The sequence below is a fragment of the Dermochelys coriacea genome, chromosome 1 (assembly GCF_009764565.3).
Source record: "Dermochelys coriacea isolate rDerCor1 chromosome 1, rDerCor1.pri.v4, whole genome shotgun sequence".
Lineage (NCBI taxonomy): Eukaryota > Metazoa > Chordata > Testudines > Dermochelyidae > Dermochelys > Dermochelys coriacea.
In genome coordinates this window covers 210,407,346-210,435,258 of record NC_050068.2, presented here as the reverse complement: position 1 = coordinate 210,435,258, position 27,913 = coordinate 210,407,346, and the positions used below count along the sequence as shown (strand labels likewise).

Genomic DNA, 27,913 nt, shown 5'->3' with positions numbered 1-27,913 from the left:
AAAGTGGTGCCTTAGGCGCCAACTCCATGGGTGCTCCAGCCCCGGAGCACCCACCCACAGCTCCCCGCCCCCAGCTCACCTCTGCTCCGCCTCTGAAGGCACTGCCCCGCTCTGCTTCTCTGCCCCCTCTGCTCCCCCAGGCTTCCGACGAATCAGCTGTTTGCGCAGGAAGCGGCTTCACACTCAGGCCCAGGGAGGTGGAGACCCCATGGAGGGGGGAGAGGGCCGCCCACGCTGCAGCAGGTTACCGGGGGGCAGGGGGAGGAGGCACACACGCAGGGGAACTGCTCCCCAACCCAGTTCACCTTCACCACCCTTGGCCTGAGTGGGAAGCCAGCGGGAAGCCTTGCAGGGCTGAGAAGCAGGCAACGAACAGCTGATTCATGGGAAGCGGGGTGGGGGCGCAGAGAAGCAGAGCAGGGCAGCGCGTTCAGGGGAGGCGGTGGGGTGGAGGTGAGCTGGGGCTGAGCGGGGAGCTGCTGGTGGGTGCAGAGCACCCCTGGAGTCAGCGCCTAAGACTCCACTTTTGATGTGATCAGTGGGGGAGCGGTCGCTCCCCCCTCAGCTACGCTCCCCTGCCCCTAGGAGCCAGAGGGACCTGCCAGATGCTTCCTGGGAGCTGCCCCAGGTCAGCACTGCTGGGACTCCCCACCTTGCCCCCCAGCAGGTCCTTAGGGGCAGGGCAGGCACCCACTATGGTGGCCCACGGGCCCTCCTGCCTGGTTCTGGGGGCAATCAGGGGACAGGGGTGGAGCGTCAAGGAATGTGGGGGTTGGATGGGGCAGGAGTCCCAGGGGGCAGGGGTGGGCAATGACCCCCTCATGGGGTGAGGAGGGTATCGGTTGCTAAGATTTTGGCAGCTCGTCACAGGGTAAGGCCAACACAGGTTGAGTATGGATGCAAGACAGGAGGTAGAATGAGAAGTGCACAGGAACTCCTGCTGGGAGGGTACAGGATATCCATTAGGATGGAAATTAGCCATTTGAAAGAGATTACCAGCTGTTGCTGTACGTTTGTCCCTCATTTCTTGCAGCTTCTGCATTTCTTTCTTGAGTGGCTCAGCCAAATCAGTGCATCTTAGCTGGGGATGTGAGGAGAGAAAGGGAATGTTTCACACTCTATCCTCCATCTTCTTAAATCTTAGGATCCTCCTTGCTCCCCCACTTGCTTTCAGCCCCCACTTGAAATACCCCAGGCCCATAGAAGACACCTGCTTTTGGAAGCTGGAGTAGCTGGTTCTAGTCCACTTCCCAGAACGGGGGCTGCAGTAGGTTGCCAATCTGTGAAGCTAGGCAGTTTGGGACAAAGTCTAACTGAAGGGTGTGCAACAGCATGAACCCCATGACCGGGGCGGGGGGGTGTGTGTGTGCAGTGGAGCAAGATCCTGAAATCTGAACTGGGATCCCAAAGAAGAATCCCCACTGCAGACTCAAATCAAACTGCAGCAGGTTTTTAGCAGATTTAAGAGGCATACCCCATGCCCCTGCATACATGCAAGCTGCATGAAGGGATGGAAAGCCCAGATATTAGGGCACCTGGATCCGAGGAAAAACAAGGAAGCCTCCAAATTTGAGCCTGAGCCACAACCAAAGACTGGTGACCACCCTCTCCCTGGGGGCTCCTGCCCCAGGGGAGACACAGAAATTCCAGAATGGTACAAAAGGTTACCTTGCAGGAGAAGGGGTTGTTTGAGAGAAATGCAGCCAGCAACTGAATGGCATTCTTAGCCACTGTTACTGATCTGTCTTGGAGACGGCCCACAGCCAGAGACACCACAGTCTGGAACCGAGCCAAGGGCAGGCCCTGCAGTAAAGAGCAGATTGAAGAAGTTACCCAGAGGCCCTGGAGAAATTAGATGCAATCTTTCATTCCTCACTCTGGGAAGGCTCTTCGCAGCCAAGTTTCCTCAGAGCCCAGCAAGAGGCCTGATGTTCTCCCTTACCCCTCCCTGCATAGGAGAGCAGTTTGAGGCCAATCCCCCAGTCACCTCACACAGAGATTCACCTTCTGCTGGACAAGCCGCGTGAAGAGCTGAAGCACACGGCTGCGCACAAACCCATTGACATCACATAAATGGGCCTGCAGTGTATCCAGAAACTGGTCCCGAGTAGTCCTCGCAGCTTCCTCTAGCTGATCTCCACTCAGCACCTGCAGCAACATCTCTGCCATGGCTGTCAGGATGGCATTTCTCATCACATAGCTCTGAAAAGAGAAAATGACTTCATTATACTGGGAGAGAAGGGAGGGCATATTCCTGAAGCCCCTATCCAACCAGGACTCATGCCAAGACAGCAAGGATGGTCCAGTGTTTATGGCACATAGCCTGGGATTTGGGAAACCCAAATTCAATTCCCTGCTCCACCACAGAATTTCTGTATGACAAGCAAGTGTGGCTGAGCCCAGGAGGCTGCATCTCCCAGCCCTCCTATGCACCTAGGTCCACAGCGCTCAATCCGTGGCATGAGTATCATTTGTGGACTTTGAGAATGACTTAAGAAAATTTGTATTTGGTTATGAGTTGAAGGTAAGCCACACCCTGCAGTTTAAATAAAAGCAAAATCAGGCTCCTTATTATGGGGAGCACCACTTCCCCTGCAGCCCCAAAACAGCTGCTGTTCTTTTCCTGATGCATTTTCTCAGCAGCTCCCCTATTGGCCAAATGCTGAATCATGATGAGGAAAGACAGAAGTTCTGGCTGCTCTATTGGCCAGGGTTGGCAATATCCCAGAAAAAACTAGTTTAGGACAAGATGCTGTAAATACCATTTTAAGCCTGGGTTAAACTAGGGAAAATAATTGCATCAGCATCCAGCAAGTACAAAAATCTTTTCAAACTTTGACCAAGCCTATTCCTTTAGTTTTTTTGAATGGATGTTTCCAATCCACTACATCAAAGCTCGTCTTCTGCTACAGAATGCTGCATGGCCAAATGGACTTGGGTGGTAGTGCTTCAACCCTGCATTACTGTCAATTCCACATAATCAAATGTTTTCAACTTTTATTCACATAAATATTGAAAGATGAAATGAGTCATAATATGTACAACTTCCTTTAGAAAATACCAAACCAGAATGTATAGATCTTCTGATGTTTGATATTATAATTACATGAGTATTGTCCCAACTGAAGTTTTACTTTTTATTTGTACAAACCTAAAATTAGTTTACAAATCTATTATCATATGCAACCACAACTTGAATATGTAACTAAAGCTAAGAGGAATGTGGCACGCATTAATGAAACAGTTTTTAAAATAGTACCAGCTTAAGCCATTTTCTAACTACTACTTTGTAGTGTGGTGGTACAAACCTTTTACACCTGGTAAAACCACCTCTGGCAAATACTCATGGCATCTCTGCTATTGGCTGCTTCCTTGCCAGGCTGTGGGAGCCCCAGGGAGAGCAGCATCTCTCTTCTGTTGGATATTACCTGTGCTGGGGGAATTTCCAGCATGGTACTTTCTGTGGTGGTTCTGGCTCCGTTCGCATCACCAGAGCATGAAGGGAGTAGAGCAAGGCAGAGAATCAGCCCCAGAATATTGATTGCAACCCCTTGATCTTTGTGAAATATGCTCAATCTTCAGGCCAAAAGATTTGACACCACTATGCTACACATTCATTTCCCTGGAGATGCTGTGGTTTGCCCCTTTCCAAGCAGTACCTCTCCATCCAAGTGATGCAGCAGGACACTCATGTTTGACAGCACTATCGCTGGGATTTGTTCAGCCAGTTCTGTGAGAAAGGCAGCATAACCCTTCACTCCGGAAGCATCGCGAGTCAGATCCTGTGGACATTTCTGGCCAATCTCCCTGCACAAAGGAAGAGTCAGTATCCAAGGCTGCTGGGGATGGAGGGGGCAGGGGCTTGGAGAGTTTCTCACCTCAGCAGCTCTCCCACCATGCTCTTCATGCCATACTCTGTGGCCCACAGGCTCACAGCCCCTGCAAACACTGGAGCTACATGTTCAAAGTGCTGCAGCATCTGTGTGATCTTCAGAGTTGCACCTGCCAAACCAGAGGAAAAAGGGTCAGAGGATATGCAAGGGGGTCCCACATCAGGAAGGGGAGATGACAGACTCACTGAGCATGTGGTCATAGTGAGTCAGAGCCACAGCAAGCAGATGCATTACTGCCTCCCGCATGGCCCGATGCTTCTGATGGCTGATGTTGGGCTTCTCCAGAATGCGGTAACAGCTGCCAGTCACTAAGCTGAAAGGAAAATAGGGAGAGATAAGGAGACCTGACACTAATCTGACAACCCCACCAAAGAGATCTGAATTGGCAGAGCCTTGAAATTTCCACCTCCTCATCCCGGGACAGAACAGCGCAGACAGTTGTTGCTCAGGCTTCAACTTCCCAATGTCCTAAGCAATGAGTAAGGCCCTGTGTAAATAATTTCATGGACTGCATGAAAAATCATGAAGTTAGCCCAATGCCATGGCTTTTCCAACAGCAGGGAGACGCTTCTACCTACCCATGGAGGTTGCAGCTGTTCATCATGGGCTAGCGGGCCAATTCCATCCTGGGGAGCAGGGGCAGACAGAGATATCTCAACATATGGCACCAGGTGGTCTGGCTCAGCCCAGCCCAATTCACTCCACCCTAGGCCATCATTGCTACTTCTTGTCTAGCCAGCAGGGAAAGGGGGTGGCACCGAGAACACCTCTCTCATGTTGGGAGGGGGGGGGGGGGGGGGAGTCACAGCAGTTTGAAAAGAGTGGGAGAACAGGGAGAGAGACTCAGGAGCCATGCCTGTCCAAGGAAATTCAAACATTTACCTGTGACACTGCAGTGAATTGAACAAAAAGAAGATTTTTCTCAGGACCTTAGCAGTGAGGTGTACATGCTCATGGATCCCTCAGCACTGGGAATGGTTCCCAAACCTTTCCCTTGGTTCAATCTTACCCTTTTCTCCCAAATTTCTTCTCAGTCTATCTCCCTGCTCCCCTGAGGTTCACATCCTATAGATTGCCTATGAATGAGGTGGGACCAACTGATTTACCTGTTCCTCTTACAAGTCAGCCCTTCCAAAAGTCTCCCACATATAGCTCACCCCCTGTAGCCATTCCATCCTGCCTTCCTCTCCCCAGCATTCACTTCAACCTTTACCTGATGAATTCCTCCTCCACCACCAAACCACACCACAGTCGACGGAGGTTCAGTTGCAGCAGCTGTGTCAGCAGCTGAATGAGTGGTTGCCTCTCCTCCTCCCAGCAGAAGCCTGAGCCTGTGGTGCAGTTCTTCTTGCTCTGAGGAGATTATGGGTATTTACATCAGGCAGCATCCCCTTTTAAAACTGGAGGCAACACTCAGGCTTTACAGTAATGAAACCCTTGCCCCAAACCAGGAGCCAAAGGGCTACACCAAATGGAAGCAGCTGCTTTCCTCTAATATGCAGGGGGAAAGGCATGTGCTTGGGAGGAAATGCTGGTATACTGGAACTGCAACAAAGGCAGACATAGAAGTGGGAGGTAGCACAGAGAACAGCCTGGGCATTTAGATATCTGGGGAGCATTACACGCTATATGATGTCCTGTCTCCTGAAGCTGCTGCCCATAAGCAATTCTTAGAGGTGCATATACCACAGCCTGGCTTTCCCAAGGTCATATTGGCCTGCCCAGTATCTATATGGGAAATTCCAGCTATGCCACTGAACCGATATTGCAGTTCTCTGAGGGGACATCAGTGAGCAGGAACAAAGTTGAATGGAGTCCAGCAAGTTTATGCATCTCCATTTTCATAAAATCCACCCCCAATCCCGCATACATACCTTCCCACTGGGATCTAGCCCTGCCAAGCCACTCTTGCAGGAGTCCATTTCAAAGGCCTCCACTAGATGAGTCAGTACATAGCAGTTCATTTTAAGAGCATTGAGGTGAATGGTGCGGTCTGAAGGGCTCAGGTCAAGATTATCCAAGATGGAGGAAAGGTCACTGGAGTGACGGGACACCACTGCAGGGAGGTGAGAAGGCATAAGCATCACTACCCATACACACCCAAGCCCCCCCACTTCCCTTGTAACAAACTCACAGCAGCTGTCAGATTACCAAAGAACTGTGCTCATGCCTCACCAGCCATAATTTGGGCTACACCCTGTGACCCAGGACCCAGAGATGCCACGTTTACCCTGTCCCCACATCCCGCCCAGCTCCTAGGACCACTTGCTAGGGGCAGGCATATCTCCTGCCAGGAATGAAATGGAAAATGGGACTTCCTGTCGGTCTGCCCTTACAGCGAACACACACAACTCTGCACTGCCTGCCAAGATTACAGACCTGTATCAGGGATGGGTGAGGGTGCAGCCCAGCCAATGGGGTCACATTTGCCTTCATATCATCATAAAGCTGCAGGGAGGAAGCAAACATCTCACCATCCCCTCCACAAGGGGAGAAGGGTCCTCATACCTACCTTTCCTCATCAGCTCCAGGGCATCCTCCTTGACTGCAGCATTTACGGATCGGAAATGGCTGTGAGGCAGACAACAGATGACAAAATACAGGATGACCACTGGCACTAGGTCTAGTTCAAGGCTGTAACACAAGACCCTTCAGGAGCAACTCTAGACTCGTCTTCTAAACCCAGTCCTCTCCTAACCTGCCCACATTTGTGACTAGAGGGATCAATTTATGAGAAGGTTCAAATCGGTTCCACAGAGAGTTTCCCTGGAGAATTTGGAGAGAAAAGAACTAATCCAACTGATTTTAAAAACTCATTGATGGGTTTACCCGTAATTTCTCAGAAAATTCTGTACTCAAAATGCATGTGCTAGAGTTTTGGGAAGATACACTATATACTCCTCCTCAGATAACAGACTGAACATCTACATTAAGAGCAAAACTCTTATAGTGCATCAGCACCTCCAAAACAGGCACACAAAGATTTCATAGAACAACATTTTAAAATGTTATAAACAAAATGTAAACAAAAGAATGGATCTAGATGAGCGATCAGAATTTATTGCTTATTCAATAAGCTTATTAAGCAAATACCACTTCACTTCTGAGTACCAAACACTTAGCTATAGTCTGGAAATGCAAATTATTTGAACTAGTGAGAGTCTGATATTGTACAAACACAAAAGAGTTACAAAAAAGACAAAAAGAAAAGGAGTACTTGTGGCACCTTAGAGACTAACAAATTTATTAGAGCATAAGCTTTTGTGAGCTACAGCTCACTTCATCGGATGCATCGGATTCATCGGATGAAGTGAGCTGTAGCTCACGAAAGCTTATGCTCTAATAAATTTGTTAGTCTCTAAGGTGCCACAAGTACTCGTTTTCTTTTTGCGAATACAGACTAACACGGCTGCTACTCTGAAAAAAGACAAAGGCAATGCAAGAAGTTACAATATAATGGTAACCAAGGTCTTGTCTAGTTTTTGCCAAGTATAGGATACCATTATATACCCCTTATTGACATAGCTATGCCAGCAAAAGTTTTGCAGACCTAGATTAGTAAAAATCAAGAGATGTTTTCCCACTACAAACTATGCAAACTGCAAAATAAGCTGACAAGCAATTTTCACTCCAGCCTTAAGACTGAATTCACATACACAAGTCACCCAATGCTATTTAACAACCAGCCACCCAGAAAAACCAAATTATTATCCTGTAATAAAAAACTCAAACAGCTGTAACACATGCACACGCACATCAAAAGGTGTCAGTTTTGTCCTGATGTTGAGGGGGGGGGGGGGGGAGAAAAAATGGTATACCTAAAATATTGCTGAGATAGGAAATCTGTTTCCTGCCCAGCTGTAACATTCCCTTCCCTCCAGGAACTCCCAATTCCCAGCAGTGAGGTGTCCATACTCCTAGATCCCTCAGCACTGGGAATAGTTCCCAAACTTTTCCCTTGGTTCAGCTTAATGCCCTCTCCTTCCCAGGATAAGATTTGCAATAACCAGTTAAACAGTCAATGTTTATGTTATTACATTACTAACTAGTATCCCAGTGGGATAACCATAGGGTAGGGATGGGTTCATCCCACTCAGAGCATCAGGCCCCACTGCACTCAGGAAGACAAGGCATCTCTAAATGGACCCGGCCAAGGGCTCAGAACCCTGTGGATGAGAAGTTTGCAGTGACAGGGGTGTCCAGCTCAGTCAGATGGGTACAATTGTGCTGTGCGGGCCCATCTGGATACCTCTGACCTAGCCCCATCTGGATACCTCTGCAGACACATCCAGGACTCTGTTCTCCTGAACCCTTGGTAGGAGCAGTGCCCACTACCACTGATCACCATCCCTGAAACCCATGACCAAGCCACTCCCCCTCACCCCTGCAGGTTGGGGTATACTCACTGAAGCAGACTGTAGAGGGTGTCAAAGTGCTGCAGGATGGCCAGTGGCCCCTGCACCCGGAATGCCTGCCGGAATTCTGAAGAGATGGGGAGACACAATTAACACAATATTGCCAACTGCAAGGGACCAAAAATCATGAAACAAATGCCAAAAAGTCACGAGATTGGCCCCACAAAATCATGAGATTTAAAAAAAAAAACAAAAAACAAAAACCAAAAAAAAACAAAAGCTATTCAACTTTTGTTTTAGCCTCTTGATTTTTTAACTCCCCTCCACTCTTTTGGCTACATGTGATAATTTCAGGATGAAAAGACAACCTTTAATGGACAGAAAATGGACACCCCTCTCTGGCAGCTCAGATGGAGACTCCACTTATCCTCTCCTTATCCCTAAAGTAGGGGAACAGACATCCATTGTCTATTACTGTCTGGACTCCTCCGGTTACCTGCCTCACTGCCTGAAGTGTTCTCCTCCCGACCCCTTCCCTGGATCCAACAGCATCAGGTCTCTGACTCGCTGGCTCCCCTGGGGCTTCTCTTCTGCTTGGATGTCAAGTAGAGGAGAAGTCCCCAGACAGTGAGAGAAGGTAAATGATGTTGCAGGGTTCAGGGCCCCAGATCCAGTAGCAACATTTTCCCAACTCCCTGCTCTACTGACTTCTGCTGCCCCAGGACACTAACTCATTGCTACAGGACCATCCATGAAGCACAGATGCCAGTCCTCCCTAATTTTCAGTAATCCTCTCAATTTTTTACATGCATTTACTAGGGCTGCCAATTAATTGTAGTTAACTCACAATTAACTCAAAAAAAATAACCATAATTAATCGCAATTTTAATCGCACTGTTGAATAGAATCCCAATTGAAATTTATTAACTACTTTGGATATTTTTATACATTTTCAAATATATTGACTTCAATTACAATACAGAATACAAAATACACAGTGCTCACTTTATATTATTTTGATTACAAATATTTGTACTGTAAAAAAACCCAACAGAAATAGTAGTTTTCAGTTCACCTCATACAAGTTCTGTCGTGCAATTTACAAATGTAGATTTTTTGTTACATAACTGCACTCAAAAAACAAAACAGTGTAAAACTTTGGAGCCTACAACTCAACTTAGTCCTACTTCTTGTTTAGCTAACAGCTAAGACAAACAAGTTTGTTTACGTTTATGGGAAATAATGCTGCCTGCTTCTTATTTACAATGTCACCTAAAAGTGACAACAGGTGTTTGCATGGCACTTCTGTAGCCAGCATTGCAAGGTATTTACGTGCCAAATACTCTAAACATTTGTATGCTCCTTCATGCTTCGGCCACCATTCCAGAGGACATGCTTGCATGCTGATGTCGCTTGCAAAAAAAAAAAAAAAAAAAAAAAAAAGTGTCAATTAAATATGTGCCTGAACTCCTTGGGGGAGAATTGTATGTCACCTTCTCTGTTTTACACGCATTCTGCCATATATAAACTGTTATAGCAGTGTCTGATAATGACCCAGCACACGTTTTTCATTTTAAAAACACTTTCACCGCAGATTTCGCAAAACGCAAAGAAGGTACCAATGTGAGATTTCTAAAGATAGCTACAGCACTCGACCCGAGGTTTAAGACTCTGAAGCGCCTTCCAAAAATCGGAGAGGGATGTCGCGTGGAGCAGGCTTTCAGAAGTCTTAAAAGACCAACACCCTCCTGCAGAAACTACAGAACCTGAACCACCAAAAAACAAACAAAAAAAAAACACAACAACTTTTGCTGGTGGCATCTGACTCGCATCATGAAAACGAACATGCGTCCGTCCGCTCTGCGCTGGATTGTTATCTAGCGGAACCCATCATCGGCAACGACGCCTTGTTTATGCCGAGACGGACTAACACGGCCACCCCTCTGAAACCTTTCAAAGGCAGTTGGAGACCGCAGCCAACTTTCCCAAGGGCAGCCTCCCTCCCACACGCCGCCAGACCGTGGGGAGATGGCGCCCATTTTGCTGGCTTCAGCCCCATTGACAGCGAAGGGAAATGGCGGCCATTTTGAATAAGGGAGAAGCCGTTTTCAGGAGATCAGGAAAAACACTCCCAAAATTGCCAGTCACAACCGTACCGTGAGAGGCGGCACCGCTATTAACCGCACAGCCCGGGGGGGGGGGGGGCGGGAGCTGCGCCTCTTACCCGCCAGCTGCCCAGCAACCTGGGCTAGAGACAGCACCTCCTGCACCACGTACTGCGCGGGGCCCCCGCTCCGGAGCAGATCGCCCGGGGACAGGGGCAGGTGGAACTCCCAGGGGAGCCGCGACAGCATCCCCCGGCTGCCCAGGAACAGGGACAGGGACCACGACGTGAGCGGCGGTGGCGCCTTGGCGCCCGACTCCAAGAGCCTCCTCCAAACGCTCAAACTGCGCTGCGCGCGGGCAAACTCTAGAACCACCAACTTCAGCCTATCAGCGCCCGCGGAAAACCAGGGAGCCAATCCCAGCACAGACCGCTTTGTTCGCCTCCATCCAACTACCCATTCTCATCTCCGAACGGCCGAGTTCCCGCCAACTCCTCCCGCATTCGAATTGCAACCGACTCCTCGTTACCGGCGCCAATCAGAGGGCGGTTGGAACACAACAACCAATCACAGCCCAGAGCCTCCTTCCACCCCTCAGATCTCGGCCGCGCAAGGCCTGGTCAGTGGTGCTGGAAAGGGAGGGGGGAGGCGCTGAATCTTTCGAGCCCGGGCTCATAGGCAGGGCGGGGCGGCCGGGGACAGCAGCTACCGTTCCTTGGCTCTGGACCCGTGGCCGGGAGCCGGGACGCCGGCGGGCGCCAGGACAGGCCGCGCGGGGCGCGGTGCATTGTGGGAAGCAGCAGCCAGGTCAGATGGCTGTGTCTCGGCGGGGCTTCTGCTGCCTCTAAGGGCTCTCGCTCCAGTCGGGCCTGCCCGGTTTGTGTCCCGTGGTTCCTGGGGGAAGAGAGCGGGGAGCGCATGCCCGGTCGTGCCGCCCTTGCTGCGCCCCCTCTCGCGGGTCCGCTCCGGTGACCGGGGCTCTGTCTTTGCAGGGTGGGACAATGGGGCCTCTGCTGCAGCTGGCGAGATGGGGCCTCTTGGGCCGTAGCCTGCCTCTGGTCCAGGCCGCGAGGAGCCTCCACTGTGGTGAGCGAGGGCACGCACCCTGACACTGTCTTGCCCTCCCGGCCGGGCAAGGGCGACCTGCAGGGTCAGGCCCTTCTACTGATAATGTAGTTCTTCAGCTGTCTTCTCCGTTTCAAGGGGTCTCCAGCTGGATCCATGTGAAGTTGCCCCCTGAACCTAAAGAGGTTGATCGCTGGACAGAGAAACGAGCCTTATTTGGGGTCTATGACAATATAGGAATTCTAGGTAAGTGACCAAGTGTGGGTCTGAAGATATCATGGGAGAAGGGAAAATAATTGGAACTCCAAATTGGGGGGTCAGGAGAGTAGAGGTTAGTCCTACTCTGGGGCTGGGGAAAATTTAATGGTGTCAGAATGAATTGAAGTTGATGGGACCTGGGGCTAACCTTTCTGCTACCCTGGGTTTTTTTCCTGTTACTTGCATCTGTTTCCCAATTACCTCTTCCTTCTCAGGAGACTTCCACATTCACCCCAAGGACTTGATCACAGGGCCCAAGTGGCTGCAAGGCTGGAGGGGAAATGAGCTACAAAGATGCATCCGCAAGAAGCAAATTGTAGGACACCAAATGTTTGATCAGGATTACAAGAACCTTAACAAAAGGATCAGGTTCCTGTATAGACGCTTCAACCGCACTGGAAAGCACCGCTAGGAGCAGACCTGTGAGAGCTAGCCATGTGCATCCTGGAAGGAATGGCATCCTGGGTCTAACAGGTTTAGCACCTGGAGCTGTGCACAGAATGGGGTGTTGTAAAATCATAATAAACTAAGTTTCTCTTCTACAACCACCTTCTACTTCTGGTCTCACTTGAAGCTCAGTTCCAACTCACAGACCCTCCTGCTTGTCCAGTCCTGAGCTCCCTTTGCACACCTTTGCTGATTATTCCTCCTCCACCACCACCCTTAAATTTATCTTCTTACTGCTTCCCTTAGTTTGGCTCCCCATCTTCCTCTATTGCAATCCCTCCCTATAGTGTCTGGTTTCCAGCTTCATAGTTTGTCACACCAACCTTAATATAGAAATGACACAAAACATTAAATGTTTTCAATTACCAGCACTCAGACAACCTTAATTCCATTTTATAATTCTCCCAGAGAGTTGCAAGTCTCTCTTGTATTCTCCTTCTCCACTGATTCCCCATCTGCTACAGCTCACAGTATAGTCATCTGTCTCTCCTTCAGAACCCTCCAATGAATTGTGACTTGAGTAATGCTGAAGTTACCTTAACAGCCGAGAATTGAAGTTGCATTGAAATTTGTCTTTAAAGGATGATTAATCCTTTTAATACACACTACTTCCTGTGTTTAATCTCTATATTTAATATACACCCTGAACAGGTAAATTTTCTTAGCCAAAGGTTACTAATGTAACTTAAGCAGGTGAAATTTAGAGAAACCCGTTTTGAAATTTTCCCTGAAGTCAGGTTGTCATCAGGCTCTTGTAGCTGGATCAGAGCTGGGGTCAAGAGTCCTGTCTCATAGAGGGGTCCAGTACCAGATCCTTCAGAGGCAGGCGCAAGAAACCTGGCGTAGGCAGATCTGTGGTACTCTGCCCCCCATTAGTTCACAGTTAGAGATGGGCTGAAACCAAGTATAAGATTTAATAGCCCTTCCAAAAAAATTATTAATTATAACCAGATAATATTCAGTGCCTCTCTGAATGTTGCTAAATTCCCATCCCCACTCTACTCAGCTCTGTCCTTTGGTGCATTATCTAGTAGCTGTGTGGGGATTTACAAGGGGAAGCGAGAGAGACAAGGTGGATGAGGTTATATCTTTTATTGAACCAAATTCTGGGATTGACATAGCTACAACACTGCGTACAGTAAGGGGATGTGAGGCAGACTTGTGGTGGGAGAGGGAAAAAGGGTTGTGGACACAGTTGCCAACTTTCACATGGTAAATAAGCACCCTGATTTTCACAGTAAACTAAAAATCAAGCTAATCCCATTTCAAAACAAGCCAATCCCTAAGAACCTCAACACTCTATGTGACTAGATCCCCTAGCGTGCAGTCTGGGACTGGTGGGCCTGCTGTGCACCCCTGACTCTCTTCCCCCTGCTTTCCCCCCCCTTGCCCCTGCTTTCCAGGAGCTGATCAGAAAAAAAGAAGCATAAAGCTACAAGCCAAAAACTAGCCAACAAGTAACTCACAAGCTAATTAAGCCAAAAACAAGCCCAATTTCTGTAGTTTTTTTGCGGGTTTGACATGTCTGGTTGTGGATGGGGTCTTGGGCTAGTGTATGCCAGTTCTTCTGTAATGAAGCATCAGCAGATCATTGGCTTCGCTGAAATTTCTGTCATAGGGAGCCCCTGATGTACCAAAGCCTCAGTGGAGACACAGCTGAATGAGGAGTTCTGTGGTGTCCCGGGAGGAGCAGTGTTGCATTGAGGTGTTATTGCATCAAGAGTTAGCCTCGATAAGGAAGCTGTGACAGAAGAACTGAGTTCATTTCCCTCCTTTCTCCAGTTGTGGGGACAGCAGTTGTGACTGGAGAATTGAAACTGGAGTAGCAGTGCTCTCTTGGAAGTTTTAGCTGGTGTCCTGGCAGAGAGCAGTAGTTTCCATTCTGATGCAGTGGGAGGCAGGAATTGGAAATGTTTGCTGCTTGGGTTGTACCCCAGCATGGAACACAGCTGAACCCTTTGTCTGCAGAGGGACATAATGGAAGAATTCTGGCCCTTAGGAGGGTCAGCAATAGGTTTCTAGTCAGGTGACAGAGGGCTGTTTCCTTAGACCTTGCTACAACTTTGGCTCTTACTCCACCTTGTGTACCTTCATGCCTTGATGGAAGAGCTTGAAAGCACTACTCCTATGGAGGCTACAAACCCTATCAGAGTGCTCCAGAGGTTATGTTTACACTATGGACCTTACACTGTGCCACTGTAAGGTCTCCTGTGTAGCCACTCTATGCCAGCAGGAGAGAGCCGTTCTGCCAACATAGCACTGTCCATACCAGCACTTTTGTCAGTGAAACAAAAGGGGGGTGTGTGTGTTTTTTCACACCCTGGGTGGACAAAAGTGCTAGTGTAGACAAAGCTTTAGAGTTTCTGACCATGCTGCTGCTTCAGCCTATGAGACGTATGCTTGAGCTATCAAATTCTGCTGTACAAAATATAGCTCCAGCAGCAATGTATTGACTGCTCAGCCTACCTGCAGCCACCCACTTTTTGCTTCCCCAAATCTCCTGTATTCCTTCTATTCCACACCTCTTATCTCTTTGCTTTCCCTTTCTAATCCTATCAGTTTCTCCTAACTTGTTTCCCAAACTTTTTAACCTCATTTTATTAGTAGTTCATATCCTGTCACTCTAATAAAGGATGGTGTGTTTGTGGGTCAAGCTATGAACATGCTACATCTGCTCTTAACCTGTGCCGGGATATAGAAAGAACCGCTCCTTTTCCCTTGATGGGATGGGGTAGATTATACCTCAACTCAGGTTTAATCTTGAGAATCTTTGGAGGACTGATGGTAGAAAACACCTGTGCTACATGCACACTAATCATGGGTGTTCCCAGGGCTGTTGCAGAGGCACTGAGATCTTTTTCCAGATACGATGGTTGACTGTTAGGAACTGAGCTGACTGGCTTCATCATCTACAAGATGAATGCACGTACTTCCAGGGGCTTATTCATTAAATCTGTATCATCTGGAGGCATCCTAGTTATGGGTCCATCTTGATTTCCACTTTGGTGGGACCTTAGCCCTGTAAACACACCAAACAATTCTTGAATAAATTGAATGTTAGTGAAACTAAGCGTTAGTGAATCTTTTAAAGGGAATGGGTAAAATAAAGGACATATCTCCTCCCAAAGCATGACTGCTTTCAGTGCTGTGACACAACTCAGGGTTTTCTGATTTTTTTTTTCACAATCTCTACACAACAGATAACATTTGTTAGTAGTAGATGGAACTGCAAGGTGGCTTGGCAAGGAGAATCATAGGACTAGAAGGGACCCCGAGAGGTGATCTAGTCCAGTCCCATGCACTCCTGGCAAGACTAAATATTATCTAGACCAAGGGTTCTCAAACTGGGGGTTGGGACCCCTCAGGAGGTTGTGAGGTTATAACATGGGGAGGCTATCAGCCTCCACCCCAAACCCCGCTTCACCTCCAGCATTTATAATAGTGTTAAATATAAAAAAGTGTTTTTTAATTTATAAGGGGGGATTGCACTCAGAGGCTTGTTGTGTGAAAGAGGTCACCAGTACAAAAGTTTGAGGACCGCTGATCTAGACCATCCCTGACAGGTGTTTGTCTAACCTGCTCTTAAAAATCTTCAATGATGGAGATTCCACAACCTCCCTAGGCAAACCTCCCTCCAGTGCTTTACCATCCTGACAGGAAGTTTTTCCTAACGTCCAACCTAAACCTCCCTTGCTGCAATTTAAGCCCATTGCTCTTTGTCCTATCCTCAGAGGTTAAGAAGAACAATTTTCTCCCTCCTCCTTGTAACAATCTTTTATGTACTTGAAAACTGTTATGTCCCGTCTCAGTCTTCTCTTCTCCAGACTAAACAAAACCATTTTTTTTTTCAATCTCGCCTCATAGGTTGTTTTCTAGACCTTTAATCATTTTTGTTGCTCTTCTGTGGACTTTTTCCAATTTGTCCACATCTTTTCTGAAATGTGGCACCCAGAACTGGACACAATACTTCAGTTGAGGCCTAATCAGCACAGAATAGAGCAAAAGAATTACTTTTCATGTCTTACTTACAACACTCCTGCTAATACATCCCAGAATTATGTTCACTTTTTTTGCAACAGTGTTACACTGTTGACTCTTATTTAGCTTGTGGTCCACTATGACCCCCAGATCCCTTTCTGCAGTACTCCTTCCTAAGCAGTCATTTCCCATATTGTATGTGTGCATCCTAAGTGGAGTACTTAGCATTTGTCCTTATTGAATTTCATTCCAATAATTCCAGCTCATTTTTCCAGTTTGTCCAGATCATTTTGAATTATAATCGTATCCTCCAAAGCACTTGCAACCCCTCCCAGCTTAGTATCGTTCTCTGACTTTATAAATGTACTCTCTCTGTCATTATCTAAATGATTGATGATGAATATATTGAACAGAACTGGACTCCTATCCACAAGGCTTATTACTTTGTCAAAGAAAGCTATCAGGTTGTTTGACGCAATTTGTTATTGACAAATCCATGCAGTTGCTTATCACCTTACTATCTTCTATTCTATCTTACTGCAAATTGATTGCATAATTATTTGCTCCATTATCTTTCCAGGCAGGGCCGGCCCACAACATTTTGGCACCTGAGGCAGGGAGCTCAAATAACGCCCCCATATCCCCTCGCTTGGGCCAAAACTTTGAAAGGTCTCAATTCTGCCTTCTTCCTGTTCTACTTCTCTCATGGTACTGTGCTGCTACCTATCCCAGTAAAGGAGAACTAACAACTTAAAATGCCTTGTTCAAAAATTTTAAGTAACACTTAACTATCAAATGCCTGAACAACAAATGTAACTTTTCTTATCTGCATAGTAAACACTGGCATTTTTATCTATTTGAATAATCAAAGTGGTGCTTTCCGTGCCTGCTTGGTTGCAAAGATTTGAACTGCTTCCTGAAGGTTCACAGTCTGGGCCAGCTCATGCTCTATTGAGACGATTGCAAGGCCGACCAGCCTCTCCTGTGTCATTGTGGAATGTAGATGTGTTTTTATTTACTTCAGCTTGGAGAAGCTGCGTTCTCCACTGGCAACTGTAACAGGAAGTGTTAGAAGTACGTGCAGAGCAACAAAAGCATTTGGAAAGAGGGTGGTCATCTTATTTGTGCACACATATTCCAAAACTGCCTTTGGAGTTGATCCTGCTGAAATATATCTTGAAAGGGCTTTCAGTTCATCACCTAAATCACTTGCATCAATAACACACATGTCGTCATGTGTCAACACTGTCTCTAGTGCCCTGCATTGCTGGGTGTAGGTCTTCTTCAGGTATGGTGAAGAGTTTTGGAATATCATACAACATCCCAAATATACTGCTGTGTTCCTTGAGCTGCATGAAACGTTCTTCAACTGACTGTATTGCACAATCTAGCACCTGGTTAAAGAATTCAACTTTGAATTGTTGTTTGGGGTCTCTTATGGGATTATCCTGTGCCTCGTAATCAAAATGATTTCTTCTTCAATGACTCTTGTATTGAATGGGTGGGAAAATAGCTTCAGTGAGAAGTTCCTCTGCCAACTTCTGTGCACTCTTCAGAATGTTTTGAAATCCTTCATCAGACCGGTAAGACTGTATGTATGACTTTTCTTTGTCCAGTTGTTCCATTGCTCTAGATATATCGAGGTCAACACCTTGGAGTCTCTTGCTTACAACATTTATTTCAAACAGTATGTCATGTCACAACACTAAGCCACACAGAAATTTGAAGTGATGTATGTTTCTGGTGATTCCATTTCCCTCTGCCACTGTTCTCCCACAAACAGTTTCTGTCATAGCATTATCCTCCATAATGGCAACTATGGCCTCATCTATCTTCCTAATTTGGTGTTTAATAGGCTTTATCACCTCCACTCTGGGAGCTGACCTTGTTCGTGTAAACAGAGGCAAAAAAAGCATTGAGTACATTAGCTTTTTCCGCATCCTCTGTCACTAGGTTGCCTCCCTCATTCAGTAAGGGGCCCACACTTTCCTTGACTTTCTTCTTGTTGCTAACATACCTGAAGAAACCCTTCTTGTTACTGTTAACATCTCTTGCTAGCTGCACCTCCAGGTGTGATTTGGCCTTCCTGATTTCACTCCTGCATGCCTGAGCAATATTTTTATACTCTTCCCTGATCATTTGTCCAATCTTCCACTTCTTGCAAGCTTCTTTTTGTGTTTAAAGAAAGGAAGGAAGTTTCCATTGTTCGGCACATACAGCTGATCTGAAGTGCCATGCAGTGCTAGGTTTTGGGTAGCAAGCATTCTCACAATGGCAATGAGCCTTATCAGAACATTTTGCCAGTCAAGAGACTCTGATGCAATCTTCTCTTGATGCTGATCATCGATGGTGGCCTTTAACCTGAGTGTCATCTCAAGCTCTTTCCACCTATGGACTGCTCTCTGGTGATATGGTGTCTTCTCATGGCATGCCAGATTTCTAGCCAGATTTTTCCAGTCTTTTGTTCCTGTAGAACCCAATGTGTCTGGAACGTTAGACTGGAAGAGTTTGCAACAAAAACAGTATGCAGCATTCTGGGTTTTTGAGTACATAAGCCATGGCCTCTCCACTTTGTCACCATTGGGGATTTCACGCCAGTAATGTGTTGGATGGAAACTTCTATTTTCATTGTCTTTCGAGAATGTGAAGTTTTTCACTTGCTGTGGTCCATGCAGTACAAGGAAGTCCCTCAGGCTACTGCTTAAGTGGGTCCACAGATCATCTAGACCTAAGGAACTAAACTCACCAGCAGCTGTTTCTTGTGCCTCCATCACACTTCTCTGATCTACACTTTTCTTCAGGAATGTGCATGGTTACATCCATTTGAGATGGAGATATGGATGCTGCAGTAGCTGCCAGGTCACCTGCACTCTGACTAATTGGAAGATCAGGCATCTCCTCACCACTCACATCCTCACTGGGGCCAGAAGGCTCCCCATGAACATTTGTGTCTATGCATCTCAGGAGAGCTCCTTCCTGCTTAGCTAGAAAAATTTCCTTTGCTTGCTTTCTTTTTCTGAATACTGCCTCAGAGGGGCATTTTCTTCTTTCACTCATGATTGCTGTTCTGTGCCAGCTATAGTGGCTCTCAACACTCTACTGAAGGGGACAAATAAGCAGGCTGGTAGCAGGGCCTGAGTGAGGGAAGATCAGCATCTTAAGGGCCTAATTGGCTCCTACTACTTCAGTTGACTGCCTGTTCTCCTCAAGTGGGTTCAGGGAAGCAGAAGGAAACAGGAAGCTCCCTGAGAAGCTGGTATTAATCAGTCCAGGCTCCTGGGGGTGCTAGAGTGGTACCTAAGAGGCTCCTCCTCCTCTCTTTCCCTGCAGCTCCTGCTGCTTTCTGTTATTCCCTTTCACCTTTTCTGCTACCTGCCTGTTATGTCTCCTGTGCCCTCCTTCCTCCAGCACAGCCCTCCACCATCTCTGTGCATCTAGAGCAGAGAGAATACATATGCACCAGCAGCAGACACAATTTTCTACACTCTGAGTCCAAGTGCCTCCCCCTAGTCTGGCACCTGAGGCAGCCACCTCATTTCACCTCATGATAAGGCCAGTCCTGTTTCCAGGTACAGAAGTTAAGCCGACTGGTCTGTAATTCCCTGGGTTGTCCTTATTTCCCTTTTTATAGGTTGGCACTATATATGCCCTTTTCCAGTCTTCTGGAATCTCTCCCATCTTCCAGGACTTTTCAAAGATAATCACTAATGGCTCAAATATCTCCTCAGTCAGCTCCTTGAGTATTCTAGGATGCATTTCCACAGGCCCTGGTGACTTGAAGGCATCTAACTTGTCTAAATAATTTTTAACTTGTTCTTTCCCTATTTTAGCCTCTGATGCTACCTCATTTTCACTAGCATTCACTATGTTAAACGTCCATTTGTCACCAACTTTCTTGGTGAAAACCAACAAGGAGTCTGGTGGTACTTAAAGACAAACAAGTTTCATGTTCTCTGTGTATATAAAATTTCCCCACAATATTTTCCACTGTATGCATCCGATGAAGTGAGCTGTAGCTCACGAAAGCTTATGCTCTACTAAATTTGTTAGTCTCTAAGGTGTCACAAATACTCCTTTTCTTTTTACGGATATGGACTAACACAGCTGCTACTCTTAAACAAGTCATTAAGCACCTCTGCCATTTCCACATTTTCTGTTATTTCCCCCCCCCCCTTGAGTAATGGGCCTACCCTGTCCTTGGTTTTCCTCTTGCTTCCAATGCATTTGTAGAATGTTTTCTTGTTACCCTTTATGTCTCTAGCTAGTTTGATCTTTTTTTGTGCCTTTTTAATTTTCTCCCTTCATACTTGTTATTTTTGTATATTCATCCTTTGTAATTTGACCATTTCCATGTTTTGTAGGACTCTTTTGATTTTTAGATCATTGAAGATCTGGCTAAGTTTAAGGTGATCTCTTGCCATACTTCCAATCTTTCCTCCACAGTGGGATAGTTTTGCTCTTGTGCCCTTAATAACGTCTCTTTGAAAAACTACGAGCTGTCTTCAATTATTTTTCCTCTTAGACGTGCTTCCCATGGTATCTTACCTACAAACTTCCTGAGTTTGCTAAAGTCTGCCTTCTTGAAATCTGTTGTCTTTATTTTGCTGTTGTGGCTCCTGCCATTTCTTAGACTCATGAACTGTACCATTTCATGATCACTTTCACTCAAGCTGCTTTCCACTTTCATGTTCAAAACCAGTTCGTCCCTCTGTCGAAATCAAATCTAGAACAGCCTCTCCCCTCCTAGCTTTCTTCACCTTCTGAAATAAATAGTTGATCTCTATAGAGTAGGAGAAGCAAATGAATCAACACATTGGAGCCCTGCACCAGGAATCGTGGCTAATGCGTGGGAGGGGAAGGGCGTGTGGCAGAAGTTTGGCTAGTGTCACCTGCGGCTGTGGAGTCTCTATGAGTCACGGGGGAGGGGGGCGGTGCGATATAGGCTATGTCAGTATTCCGCATGGGGGGGGGGGGCGACAGTCCTTAGCCCCAACTTCTTTCAGGGCTGAACCACATGTGAGCTTTGCTGTGGTGAGGTTGGTACATCAGGCTGCGATGCCCTGGCGATTATTGTTCTCAGTCTGGTAGGCGCACACGCCACTGTTCTGATGACGTCTTGGTGCAGTTGATGGTCTCAGGCCGCAGCTCGGCCCTGCAACGACTGCGCCTGCTCCCGGCTGGATTTTCTGCGCTTCTTTCTCCACTTTACAGGGTCCTCTTCTTTCCCGTGTCAACACCCATTATCTGGCTCCCGCTCCCGCTGCGCAGCCTTCTCTCCATTCGGGGCGTGGGGACTCGAGGGGAGCCCTCACCACACCCATACAACCCTCGGCGGGAGGGGGGGGGGTTAAACGCCCTTTAAAAGGGGTAGGCGTGGCCTGAAGGTGCGGTGGCGCGAGGCCAGAGGAGGGTCCAGCGGCTGGTTTGGGGAGCGGGCAGCGAACGTTCTGATTGGGCCGGAACGGAGGCTGCAGCTCCCTGCACAGCGGGGTTGGGGGACCGTGAGGCGGCGGTTGGCGGGAGCCGGGGTGGAGCTGTTTGGTTGTGCGGAGCGAGAGGGAGGCGCTCGGCCGCCGGCCTGAAGGGACGGTTGCAGACAGGAGGGGGCGCGGCCGTGTGCTCCGGCGGCGTTGATTTGGCCACGGTGGGCGGGGTCAAATATCCCCAGACTATAAAAGGGGAGGGGCGCGGCGGCCGAAAGTCCGGGCAGGAGCGGAGCTGGGGGAGACGCGGAGCTCCGAGTGCGCGTTCCCAGCCCGGCCCGGCGCAGCGCCGAGCCATGTGAGTATTGGGGACGCGGCGCTGGGCGGGCGCAGAGCCGCGTTCCCCAGGGTGCCGGCGCCGAGTGGCGCATTGTAGCGGCTGTGGCTCTGCGGCCCCTGAGCGGGGATTGGGCGCTGCCCTGGGCGAAGTGCTGGCAGCGGCCCCGATCTCTGCCGCAGCCTCGCCTGGGGCTGAGCAGCCTGCAGGGAGGGGAGGCTCCTCTAGCCCGCAGGATGGACCCGCCACCTCCCTGGGACAAGGGGCTGCCTGCGTGCTGCCAGCGGCCGTCTCTCCCCGGCGGCCTCAGGACTGGCCCCCTTCCCTCGCTGGGTGGGAGTCTCGGCTGGCGCGACATGGCCCTTCCTGCGCTTCTGCCTGTGTCCCATCAACGTCTGTGGCCAGACCCGCCCCGCACAGCGGCCTCTGCCCGGTGCTCACGCCGCCCTGCCCTGCTCTGCCCGGCCAGCTGCAGCAGCCCGTGTGTCGTGTCTCGTTCCCAGCGGCCTTCCCTCCGGCCAAGGGCTCAGAGGCTGGGGGTCTCTTGCTGTGCAGGTGTTATAGGCAGAGGCTCCACCATGAAGTCCCATGTTCTAGGGGACTGCCGGGGGATCCTGCTTCGTGCCCCCCCCGCCTATCAGTGGCGCCTGTCAGGCAAGGCACTAGGTGGTTCTGGCTCCCTGCAGCTGAAAGTAAGAGGTGCGTATGGGGGGGGAGGGCGGGGGTAGTGTCTCTTTGCCCAGGTTGTAATGGCGTTTGGAATGGGCTCGCCTCTCCCAGTAGAAGCTTGTCTAGGATTGGGAGGCGGCTTGTCTGCCCTGTGGGGCCCAGGGAGCTGCTCTGAGACTGCCCCCCCCCCCATAAAAAAAATCTGCAGGCTCTAGTTGTCCCTGCTCAAGTGGTGCTGATTAGTTTCTTGGATGATGTGGGAGGGGAACTTGTAAGCATCCTCGTTTGTAGTGGTCCTGTGCGGTGAATGCTTCAAGTAGCTGCAGTCCCCAGATTGGTTCCGTAGACAGGGAAATGGAGCCTTGATTCCTAAATGGCAGAAATCTGTTAAAGATGATTGTGGGGGCAGCAAGATAGTTGTGTTGTCCAGCTGGGCAGATCTCAACAGCCTGCCTTGTGATTCCAGTTTTGCATGCACATATGCAGGTTTACTGCTAGATTCAATTCCCTTCCCTCGCTTCTGTTTCTTTCCTTTAAAGTTGGCCCTTATTTGTTGTTGCCTGGCATTAGGCAGCTGTGTGCCATAGAATCATAGAAATGTGGGTCCGGAAGGGATCTTGAGGTCAAGTTAAGCCCCATACACTGAGACTGGAACAAGTAAACATAAGTCAGGTCCAACCTGTTTTTAAAAACCTCCAGTGATGGGGGATTCCACAACCTCACTTGAAAGCCTATTCTTGATATCTCACCTGACTCTCCCTTACTGCAGAGGAAGCCCATTATTATTTTTCCTACCTCAAGGGGACATGGAGAACAATTGATCACACTTCTCTAATGTTCCTTAACATATTGGAAGCCTGTTATCAGGTTCCCCGTCACTAGTTGTCTTCTCAAGACTAAACATACCCATTTTTTTTAATCTTTCCACATAGGTCCAGTTTTTTAAATCTCGCCATTTTTGTTGCTCTCCTTTGTATTCTCTCTAATTTGTCCACATCTTGTGCCCAGAATTGGACACAGGACTCCAGCTGAGGCCTCATCAGCGCTGAGCAGAGCGGGACAACTTCTTCCTGTGTCTTACATACAACACTCCTGTTAACATATCACAGAATGACATTAGCCTTTTTTGCAACTGCATCATGTTGACTCATTTTCAATTTGTGATCAATTATAACTCCCAGATCCTTTTCAGCAGTACTACCACCTAGTCCGGGGTGGCCAACCTGAGCCTGAGAAGGAGCCAGAATTTACCAATGTGCATGGCCAAAGAGCCACAGTAATAAGTCAACAGTCCCCCATCAACTCCAGCGCCTGCCAGCAGCCCTGCCAGTCAGCACCTGCTGCAATAGCTGTTTAGCATGTGCAGGAGGCTCTGTGGGGGAGGGGGAGGAGCGAGGGCATGGCAGGCTTGGGGGAAGGGGCAAGGGCCTTGAGGGAAGGGGTGGAGTAGGGTTGGGGCCTGGGGCAGAGCAGGGGACTGAGCAGTGATCACCCCCCGGCACCTTGGAAAGTTAGCATCTGTAGCTCCAGCCCTGGAATCAATGCCTATGCAAGGAACCGCATATTAATCTCTGAAGAGCTGCATGTGGCTCCAGAGCCACAGGTTGGCCACTCCTGACCTAGCTAGTTATTCTCTATCTTGTAGTTGTGCATTTGGAGTTGTGAACTATGTCAACTACATCATGCTTGTTTTTAGTGAATTTCATCTTGTTGAATTCAAGCCAGTTATCCAATTTGTTACTGTCACTTTCAATTCTAAACTTATCTGCCAAGTGCTTGCCACTCCTCCCAGCTTGGCTTCATCCATACATTTTATAAGCATAATTTCAATGCCATTATCCAAATCATTAATGAAAATACTCAGTAGTGCTGGAACCAGGATTGACAACCTCCCCCCACATGGAAACTCTCTACATATCCTCCCTCAGTTTGAGATCCTGTATCTGTTCTTGAGCTTCTTCCTGGCTTTTCAGTTTGGGATTTGACTTCTGAGTTCTTCTTTTCTCTTAAATCTGAGGTTCATAGATGGACCCATGTTACTCTGTTTCCTTTGTTGTTGTTGTTCCTTGTCTCATCAGGTCTGATCCAGCTCAGCAATCTGCTCCTGAGGCCCCAGAAGGGGGTGCTTTTGGTGGGGGTCCCCCTGGGCCTCCCCCCAACATGAGTAGTAACCTTCGGCTGCAGCAGTCCCAGGCTCAGATGGAGGAGGTAAGTTTCATGAGCTTGGTCTCTTACTAATTTTTATTGTAATGTCTAGGGCTAGGGTGATGGATTAGAATCCTGTTCTTGCTTCTTTGCCTCCCTCTGTGCCAGTGGTAACACATTCTCCTTTTTTTCTTCTTCTTTTGCAGGTGGTGAGCATAATGAGTGTGAATGTGGAGAAAGTGCTGGATCGAGACATCAGGCTGACCGAGATGGATGGCAAGGCAGAGGCACTTGAGGCTGGTGCCTCAGTATTTAAAACAAGTGCAGGAAAACTAAAGAGGAAGTACTGGTGGAAGAACTGTAAGGTGAGCCTTCCAGTGAGTCCAGATCTGAAGTTGTTCCGTGTCTCCCTCGGCTGCATCCAGAGGCCACGGGTGGGTGGGGAGGGGGGCACATGCCTCCCCAGATTGCTTAGTCACATGATGCAGCCGGGCCCCTCCCTGTAGAGCAGCTGAGCCAGCAAGCTAGGCATGCAGAGGTAGGAGTGGAGAAAGTTGGGAGCTACTCTGAAGCACTACTGCTTTCCCTGGGGCCGGGTGGTGTGGTGTGTGTGACTTGAGTCTTTCTGAGATTGTGCCCCTCCCTTTCTTCTCCCTCCTCCCCCTGCTCCCCGTCAGCAGGTACAAGTAGTCTCTGATTGCATCAAAGTGAAGCTGGGGTTATAAGACAGTTGCACTTTGTACAGTTAGGGCTGTGGTTTCAGCATGAAGCTGCCCCAAGCCCTCTTTGGTAGGCAAGATGCGCAGGAAGGAGAATGACCTGGATCTCTTCATACCCTCCCTGAGGGGTTGTGGAGTGCAGCCTTCCACTAGATCCCTGCTGCTTCCTCACTGCTCTGCATGAGAGGCCTTGGGGACTGATTGGGAAGGTGGGGAGAAGATTAGAGATTAGAACCAATTGGGTCAGCATTGCATCCATGGCCTAGGATTTGAGGAAAACTTGCTGTGCTGCTAATTTAGGATTTGCTGCTCCCCCTTCTTTGGAGATTCCTGATTCATCCTGGATGTTCATCTCTTGGCTGTTGAAGCAGGTTTGTGACACTGGGGGCTGAAAAGAGGAAATGTTGTTTTGCACCAGGCTGTCCTGTATGGAAGTACTGGAATTCTGAGCTTTCTTGTCTCTAGGGTATGGATGAGATACCTTGGCAGTACTCCATCCCATAATAACCCCTTCTGAGAGTATTAATCCTTCACAATCTTTCTTCCCAGATGATGATCATACTTGGAGTGATCTGTGCCATTGTGATGGTGGCGATTGTACGTAAGTACCATATGGAATCTGAATGGAGGGTCAGGGAGCCCCCAACTCTTGGAAAATTCCACCTTCTCCCTTTTGGTTAAGGGACTAAAGGTCTGAGAGTACCCTGCATGTTCAAATGGTAGCTTCTGCCTGCTGGTTAAGGGAAAAGGTACCTTCCAAATGCCTGGTGAAGGATGGAGTATCTGGGGAAACTCCACAGGGAAATGCTATGTTAAAAATAGCATATAAAGGACCCAGTCTGAGAGCTCTTTCTTCTTGGGGGGGGGGGGGGAAATGAGACCTTCCCTCTAGTGGGACAGAGGAGTTCTTCTCCCAAGAGTGAAAGGCATGGGAATGGAAAGGTTGGGAAGCCCCTACCCTGGCTGGGGGTTTGTAGGCCTTGGTTGCCTACTGTGGGGCCTTGGTGTAACTTGCCCTCTTGTTCTCTTCTTTTTCTTTTCCTTCTGTTGCATTCTGTCTCCAGTTTACTTTTGTACTTGAGAACATAGCCCCTCAGTCTGCAGTCCACCTTCCCCTTTTCCTGTCTCATTCCTTGTCCCCGCTCCCACCTTCATGTGGCTGCTTCATCTTCGGTTCTTCTGTTGGTTTTGTTTGTCTTCTGTGTAAGATTCTGAAACAACTGTCTTCTGGACCTAGGTTTAACCCCTTCAGCACCTGCTGCAGCCCCAGGAAGGGACAGCTCAGTTTGGGGGAAGGGGAAGATGTTTCTCCCACTCTTACGTTTGAGATTAATTTTTTAAAAATCTGAATTTGAGTGAGGCATTGCTTAGTCACCTTCATCATAACTGTACCTAAAGGGTGTACTTCAGCAATATGAGCTTCCTCAAAGCAGTTCCCTGGCTGTGATGAACCCCGAAGGAGGACTCCAGTGTGAAATTGATTAGAGTAGTGTCTAACCTCAGAGGAGAGCATCTGGCCTCAGCTCTTGGGGAGTTTCTCTTTAACTGCTGAAGTCTAAACTAGTTTATGGTGGTCACTTAGCCTTCAGCTCCCCACAGATAGTGATGGGTTGTGCCTTGCTCTTGTTGCGGCAGCCCTCTGCTTCACAGGAATGCAACAAGAAGGGTTGGTGATCCTTTTTCCTTCGCCACAAGGACAACAGTAGTGGCTATATCAGGGGTTGGTATTTCTGTAACAGATTCAGACTTGTCAGGATGTCACCCTGGTTAGCTATTGGCATGCACCTTATTCAGAGGAAGTCCAGGGCATGGAGGGAACCAGGACTAGTAGAGGGAGTGAGTGGGAATTCTGGATTTTTCTTGCTTCATCAAGCTGTGTACCTCCTTCTGTTGCATGAAGGAAGACATGGGTTGGGGGGTCCCAGGTGCGGGGGGTCTCTGTTGCTTAAATAGTCAGCTGAGCAACTGCATCCTGTGTTTCTGGGCAAGTCCCCATCTTCTGCTCTGATCTTTCTCCAAAGCCTCATTCTCTGAAGGAGTTACCAAAAATGGTAGTAAAGTAGAGCTCTGCTTTGAGAAAGAGCTTTGGGAAAATGTCTTGAGAACTCTGTTCAGCATCTCTTGGATCTTGGCAAATCTGCCTGGTCCATAAGCCTAAAACTCTTGCTATATGCTAGTGCTACAAACTCTAGTTTAGACTTTTGAGTCTATACTGGGCTCTCTCCAGAGTTTCTGTTATCTAGTCCAGTTCTGGGAAGGTGGGGAGTTGGGAGCAGGTAAAACTGTGTAACCTTCTGTGGGTAAGTCACCTCTCTTCAGAGATGGGAAAATGGAGGCACAAAAGAGCTGCACAGCTGCTCTGAGTCCTTGAAGTGTTGAGGTGAATTCTGTGGATGAAATGAGCTGCACACTCCAGAACCTCTTGTGAGTATTTTGTTCTCAAACAGAATCACTGAGGGAAGAGTGTAGGGAGAAGGAGCAATGTTTCTTGTATCCTAGACCAAAAGGAAGGGTTCCTC

At 48.3% G+C, this 27,913-nt stretch overlaps 3 protein-coding genes, 1 long non-coding RNA gene and 1 other non-coding gene across 12 annotated transcripts in view; 2 read left to right on the top strand and 3 right to left on the bottom strand.

Moving 5' to 3' along the window:
* NCAPD2 (non-SMC condensin I complex subunit D2) overlaps positions 1-10,860 on the bottom strand; it is a 57,728-nt gene extending 46,868 nt beyond the window's left edge. For 3 of the 5 annotated variants that reach the window (XM_043501080.1, XM_043501091.1, XM_043501088.1), the window contains exons 1-11: positions 10,473-10,777; positions 8,300-8,375; positions 6,406-6,527; positions 5,768-5,949; positions 5,107-5,246; positions 4,079-4,206; positions 3,879-4,002; positions 3,660-3,807; positions 2,005-2,202; positions 1,669-1,803; positions 997-1,081 (exon numbers count right to left, since the gene is read on the bottom strand). In XM_043501080.1, coding sequence (XP_043357015.1) covers positions 997-1,081; positions 1,669-1,803; positions 2,005-2,202; positions 3,660-3,807; positions 3,879-4,002; positions 4,079-4,206; positions 5,107-5,246; positions 5,768-5,949; positions 6,406-6,527; positions 8,300-8,375; positions 10,473-10,602 — 1,468 coding nt within the window. In that variant the 5' untranslated portion in view covers positions 10,603-10,777. Of the gene's footprint in view, positions 1-996; positions 1,082-1,668; positions 1,804-2,004; positions 2,203-3,659; positions 3,808-3,878; positions 4,003-4,078; positions 4,207-4,999; positions 5,247-5,767; positions 5,950-6,405; positions 6,528-8,299; positions 8,376-10,472 lie in introns of those variants that run through there. The other 2 variants (XM_038381720.1, XM_043501094.1) reach the window with 2 other exon arrangements.
* Positions 6,031-6,342, bottom strand: LOC119850250. Its single transcript, XR_005290787.1, has one exon. It is a non-coding gene; the product is annotated as a small nucleolar RNA U85 (small nucleolar RNA).
* Positions 10,861-10,863: 3 nt separating the features above from the next.
* MRPL51 (mitochondrial ribosomal protein L51) lies at positions 10,864-12,204 on the top strand. 4 transcript variants are annotated; one of them, XM_043501498.1, is made up of 4 exons: positions 10,864-10,985; positions 11,346-11,439; positions 11,557-11,664; positions 11,892-12,204. In XM_043501498.1, the coding sequence occupies exons 2-4, from the start codon at positions 11,355-11,357 to the stop codon at positions 12,086-12,088; spliced, it is 390 nt and encodes a 129-aa protein (XP_043357433.1). In that variant the 5' UTR covers positions 10,864-10,985; positions 11,346-11,354; the 3' UTR covers positions 12,089-12,204. The 4 variants fall into 4 exon arrangements, with proteins under 4 accessions (XP_043357433.1, XP_038237730.1, XP_038237720.1 ...); XM_038381802.2 differs by having other exon boundaries at positions 10,935-10,972; XM_038381792.2 differs by lacking the exon at positions 10,864-10,985 and adding an exon at positions 11,018-11,160.
* A 1,433-nt stretch (positions 12,205-13,637) lies between these two features.
* Positions 13,638-21,672, bottom strand: LOC122457295. Its single transcript, XR_006276780.1, has 2 exons — positions 20,647-21,672; positions 13,638-15,142 (listed from the first exon to the last, which is right to left on the bottom strand). It is a non-coding gene; the product is annotated as an uncharacterized LOC122457295 (long non-coding RNA).
* On the top strand, positions 21,485-26,452 carry VAMP1 (vesicle associated membrane protein 1). The gene is made up of 4 exons (XM_038381779.2): positions 21,485-21,882; positions 24,609-24,738; positions 24,882-25,040; positions 25,944-26,452. Coding segments are annotated over exons 1-4 (423 nt in total). The 5' UTR covers positions 21,485-21,880; the 3' UTR covers positions 26,076-26,452.
* The last annotated feature ends 1,461 nt before the right edge of the window (positions 26,453-27,913 follow it).

Excerpts from the sequence above, each read along its gene's own strand:
- MRPL51 (XM_043501498.1), top strand. The coding sequence starts at position 11,355 with ATGGGGCCTCTGCTGCAGCTGGCGAGATGGGGCCTCTTGGGCCGTAGC. Across the intron at positions 11,440-11,556 it reads CGCGAGGAGCCTCCACTGTG|GGGTCTCCAGCTGGATCCAT; the intron begins GTGAGCGAGGGC and ends CTCCGTTTCAAG. Across the intron at positions 11,665-11,891 it reads TGACAATATAGGAATTCTAG|GAGACTTCCACATTCACCCC; the intron begins GTAAGTGACCAA and ends CTTCCTTCTCAG.
- VAMP1 (XM_038381779.2), top strand. Across the intron at positions 24,739-24,881 it reads CCCAGGCTCAGATGGAGGAG|GTGGTGAGCATAATGAGTGT; the intron begins GTAAGTTTCATG and ends CTTCTTTTGCAG. Across the intron at positions 25,041-25,943 it reads ACTGGTGGAAGAACTGTAAG|ATGATGATCATACTTGGAGT; the intron begins GTGAGCCTTCCA and ends CTTTCTTCCCAG.